We start from the raw sequence: 5056 nt of genomic DNA, 5'->3' as shown, positions 1-5056 counted from the left end.
TGCTCGTGTGCGCGAGGCCTATTGTCAGCATCGAGTGCAAGCTCGACATGATCAAGGAGTTCGACAGCAAGGCACGACCGGGCAACAAGTCTGGAGTTATGGCTGTTTTTGAAGGCACGCGCTTCTGGGTTCGCGAGGATGCGCTGAATGAGGAGAAGAACTTGGTTGATCCTGCTGTGTTGAGGCCGGTTAGCAGATTGGGAGGCATTACGTATGGAAGAGTCACTGAAGCGTTTGAGCTTACTAGAACGGATTACGAAAAGGATGTTGGTGGTGAAGCAGGAGTTGAGAAGATCCAAAAAGACCAAAAGAACTAAGGTAGATATAGACGTATATATTCATCATGAAGAAGACCCCGAATAGAATAACAAGATCACGATCCCAGCCTGACAATAATGGTGTCTCATGCAATGCATCGTACCAGATTTGATGCAGCTCAACCCATCCCAAGAGCCGTCATCCAAAGCTTTATCATAAACGAAAATTCATAACCGAGTCATATATAAAGAAAATACAAGCGGTATAGTGCAAGCTTGATCATAGCCTACAGATTCCAACCCATAAGACAAAAACCTATATGATCGAATGCAAAAAAAAAAAATATCCCAACGCCGATAGCTGAAATGCTCAAAGATAGAAGCTCTTTCCAGGCTTAGAAATGATAAATTCACATCCAAATTGCGCCTCGCTCTCGTGATTGTTCAATTGCTCCAGTATGATATCTCCGACGTTGGGACCATCGTCTAGTCGGTCCTTGACATGGATGATGACGATTTGAAGACCTTCCAGAGGCCTCCTAATCGCAGGTACCGATGTGATCGAATCAGACGGGTTGAGTGTCAACTCTGCTGTTGGTGTAGCGAGGTGCGGTGTCGGAGGTGTTTCGGGACCTGTGTACACGAAGTCTGGCGTTGATGCCTTGAGCGTCTTGGGAGACACTGGGTCTTCCGATGTGAAGTTGGCAAGCGAGGGATTCCGTCGAGGACCTTCGTCAGCCGTACTACCCATGCGCTTGCGCTTCTTGGAATCAGCGTTACGCATGCTGCGAACGGTATTCACCTCGGTAGCCAGCGCACGCAGCTCTTCCATGACAAATACGGGCTTCAGATGGCCGAATAGGCGGTCGTTGCTCTGCGAGTCGTCATAACTGCATTCGATGAAAATAGCCTTGAGATTTCCCGAAGCGATCTTTGGTGCTGCTTCTTGCCAGATTTGCAGGTTCCTCGGACTAAGTGATATGCTGTCTGGTTCGACGTCACCAAAGATGAGCACTTCGCGGTTGGTTATAGGATCTTGAATGAAGTATGCGCTTGAATCGTATACGCACATACGCTCCTGTTCGGGTGGTGGAGGTAAAGAGATGGAACCAAAGCTACCCTGCGAGAGCAAGACTGAACTGCGGTGCAGGGACCCTGGATAGTAGGAATTTGAGCGAGCAGGTGGACCTTGAGGCATGGATGCGTCATGACTGCTGAAGCGAGTGGATGCACTTGATGTTGATCCCCTATGACTGTGTTTCTCAAGGCAGTGCCCGTGGCTCACACTCCATATCTTGACGAGGAGTCCATCGGCGACTTCGATGTAACCTCTAGTTTCGCCGTCGCCGAGTGAAGGACTACCACCTTCAACTAATCTCATATAAGTGACTAGACCTGCTCCGTTGTTCTCATCACTGAGATTTGGCCATATGACGTTGTTAAAGATGTGGTTCTTAAAAGCTTTAATCGTACTAGGCAAAGCTGCCAGTTTTCTTCGGTCTTGTGCCTGGGAAGCCAGCTGTGTTGACTACAAACCCTGAGATGTGATCGAGATGAGGATGTGTGATGAGATATGTATCGACAAGAGTTCGGGTAATGTAAGCAGCATTGGCAGCAGGTGAAGAGTATGGAAGCTCAAGGCCTGCAAAGGGACCTGTGGTGAGTGTGAATGGAGGAGTCGGTGGTGGTGATGGTATCGATTCTTCCATGATACGTGTGATGGAAGAGAGATGAACGCCAGCATCGACAGCGATGATAGAACCACGATGCCATTTTGCACCAACAGAGCGAACGAGGAATGCCGTCGTATTTGATTCTTGAGGACCGCCTCCAGAGCCCTGATGATGAGATTAGTGAGAGTTTGGTTATGAGTTGGTTGTACTGTGAAGAGACAGGTCATGATGATAGTGAGAATGTAGGAGAAGCGCCACTGGACGAGTCATGGTGCGACGCGTTTCTTCACTTTTCGGATCTGATCCGAGCCGTTTCTCACGTCATGGCATGGCCAATGCCTTTTTTTTGTATAACGATACAATGTAAACAAACGAGGAATGGAGAGGCTGGATAGACAAGATGATAGCAAAGACTATTAGACATACCAATATAATCACCTGCAAAGCAGGCTTCGTGTCAGCTCCCATGATTTGATGGGAGTAAAAAGCAGAGAAGGGAGAATGGAAGAGTCGAAAAAAAAATGACTGTTGACAGACTCAATCGAGGACAATGGCTTGGACTTGGACTAGACCCTCGATTTGTGACGGTTGGGATGAGATGAATTGGATCTAACTGAGCTGGGTGAATGTGGAGGTAACTTGTGGAGGGCCCTGCAGCTGGAGCTGTAGGTAGCTGTAGCTAGGCCTAGCAACCCTGGTCGGAACGGCAGGGAGGGTGGTTTAGGCGGTAGATCCACTAAAAGAAGCCTGTAAGGTACCGTCTGTAAGGTTTAACCAGAAAAGTTAAAAACTGGGGATCTTTGGTTCCTTCAAGCCGTCTCCGTCACTTTGAAAGAGCTTGTTAGTTGACTTGTCAACTCTCCGGAATAAGATTGGCTGTGGAGAGTAAAGTTATAATTTTACTTGGAAAAGATTAACAAGAAATATCTGCACTGCAGCAGGATTTATTTCTCCGATGTGTGAGAGAGATAAGGGTTGCAACCTTGAAACGAACGCGGCAACTGTAGCTGTAGTATGATGGAATGGAATGTCCAGAGGATAAGAGATAAGATGAAATGGGGGAAACGAAACCGAGAAACCGAAAAAAACAAAAACAAAGGGGAAACTGTACACGTGATTGTTTTACAAATCGTTGTGTGTGAGGTCTTGTACAACTCTCAAATGCCGTGCAACCGGGATTGATATATGTTATGGTTGGATCGCTCTCGCCGAATATCGATAGATAGCGTATTGTACTTTGACCACGTCTACCCTTGCTCCGATCCCTTGGCGGGTACAGGCAGGACAAGCAAGATGCTTTATGTGTTTGGAAGACCAAAGACTCTGAGTTGAGCTGTGAGCTACTTTATGTCCTGCGCAACATCTCTCATGTACAGCACCAGTCTGTCCGTCCTCGCACTCGCCGATGCAGCTGCAGCTGCATCGGCGAGTGCGAGGACGGACAGACTGGTGCTGTACATGAGAGATGTTGCGCAGGACATAAAGTAGCTCACAGCTCAACTCAGAGTCTTTGGTCTTCCAAACACATAAAGCATCTTGCTTGTCCTGCCTGTACCCGCCAAGGGATCGGAGCAAGGGTAGACGTGGTCAAAGTACAATACGCTATCTATCGATATTCGGCGAGAGCGATCCAACCATAACATATATCAATCCCGGTTGCACGGCATTTGAGAGTTGTACAAGACCTCACACACAACGATTTGTAAAACAATCACGTGTACAGTTTCCCCTTTGTTTTTGTTTTTTTCGGTTTCTCGGTTTCGTTTCCCCCATTTCATCTTATCTCTTATCCTCTGGACATTCCATTCCATCATACTACAGCTACAGTTGCCGCGTTCGTTTCAAGGTTGCAACCCTTATCTCTCTCACACATCGGAGAAATAAATCCTGCTGCAGTGCAGATATTTCTTGTTAATCTTTTCCAAGTAAAATTATAACTTTACTCTCCACAGCCAATCTTATTCCGGAGAGTTGACAAGTCAACTAACAAGCTCTTTCAAAGTGACGGAGACGGCTTGAAGGAACCAAAGATCCCCAGTTTTTAACTTTTCTGGTTAAACCTTACAGACGGTACCTTACAGGCTTCTTTTAGTGGATCTACCGCCTAAACCACCCTCCCTGCCGTTCCGACCAGGGTTGCTAGGCCTAGCTACAGCTACCTACAGCTCCAGCTGCAGGGCCCTCCACAAGTTACCTCCACATTCACCCCTCAGTTAGATCCAATTCATCTCATCCCAACCGTCACAAATCGAGGGTCTAGTCCAAGTCCAAGCCATTGTCCTCGATTGAGTCTGTCAACAGTCATCTTTTTTTTTCGACTCTTCCATTCTCCCTTCTCTGCTTTTTACTCCCATCAAATCATGGGAGCTGACACGAAGCCTGCTTTGCAGGTGATTATATTGGTATGTCTAATAGTCTTTGCTATCATCTTGTCTATCCAGCCTCTCCATTCCTCGTTTGTTTACATTGTATCGTTATACAAAAAAAAAGGCATTGGCCATGCCATGACGTGAGAAACGGCTCGGATCAGATCCGAAAAGTGAAGAAACGCGTCGCACCATGACTCGTCCAGTGGCGCTTCTCCTACATTCTCACTATCATCATGACCTGTCTCTTCACAGTACAACCAACTCATAACCAAACTCTCACTAATCTCATCATCAGGGCTCTGGAGGCGGTCCTCAAGAATCAAATACGACGGCATTCCTCGTTCGCTCTGTTGGTGCAAAATGGCATCGTGGTTCTATCATCGCTGTCGATGCTGGCGTTCATCTCTCTTCCATCACACGTATCATGGAAGAATCGATACCATCACCACCACCGACTCCTCCATTCACACTCACCACAGGTCCCTTTGCAGGCCTTGAGCTTCCATACTCTTCACCTGCTGCCAATGCTGCTTACATTACCCGAACTCTTGTCGATACATATCTCATCACACATCCTCATCTCGATCACATCTCAGGGTTTGTAGTCAACACAGCTGGCTTCCCAGGCACAAGACCGAAGAAACTGGCAGCTTTGCCTAGTACGATTAAAGCTTTTAAGAACCACATCTTTAACAACGTCATATGGCCAAATCTCAGTGATGAGAACAACGGAGCAGGTCTAGTCACTTATATGAGA

At 47.1% G+C, this 5056-nt stretch overlaps 3 protein-coding genes across 3 annotated transcripts; 2 read left to right on the top strand and 1 right to left on the bottom strand.

Annotated features, from left to right (window-relative positions):
• Positions 1-53: 53 nt before the first annotated feature.
• EDB82DRAFT_412426 (uncharacterized protein) lies at positions 54-302 on the top strand (the record flags this gene model as incomplete). The annotated part of the gene is made up of 1 exon (XM_065607580.1): positions 54-302. A coding segment is annotated over one exon (249 nt), but the record flags the coding sequence as incomplete, so codon positions are not given.
• Positions 303-627: 325 nt separating this feature from the next.
• On the bottom strand, positions 628-2398 carry EDB82DRAFT_531260 (cAMP phosphodiesterases class-II-domain-containing protein; the record flags this gene model as incomplete). The annotated part of the gene is made up of 3 exons (XM_065609234.1): positions 628-1729; positions 1794-2095; positions 2357-2398. 3 exons carry the CDS (start codon positions 2396-2398, stop codon positions 628-630), a joined length of 1446 nt encoding a protein of 481 aa, XP_065463027.1.
• Positions 2399-4290: 1892 nt separating this feature from the next.
• EDB82DRAFT_531259 (cyclic-AMP phosphodiesterase) lies at positions 4291-5036 on the top strand (the record flags this gene model as incomplete). The annotated part of the gene is made up of 2 exons (XM_065609233.1): positions 4291-4332; positions 4595-5036. Coding segments are annotated over 2 exons (484 nt in total), but the record flags the coding sequence as incomplete, so codon positions are not given.
• Between the last annotated feature and the right edge of the window lie 20 nt (positions 5037-5056).

This window comes from Fusarium venenatum, assembly GCF_020744135.1.
Source record: "Fusarium venenatum strain MPI-CAGE-CH-0201 chromosome Unknown EDB82scaffold_8, whole genome shotgun sequence".
Classification (NCBI taxonomy): domain Eukaryota; kingdom Fungi; phylum Ascomycota; class Sordariomycetes; order Hypocreales; family Nectriaceae; genus Fusarium; species Fusarium venenatum.
This window is presented reverse-complemented; position numbering and strand designations above follow the sequence as displayed.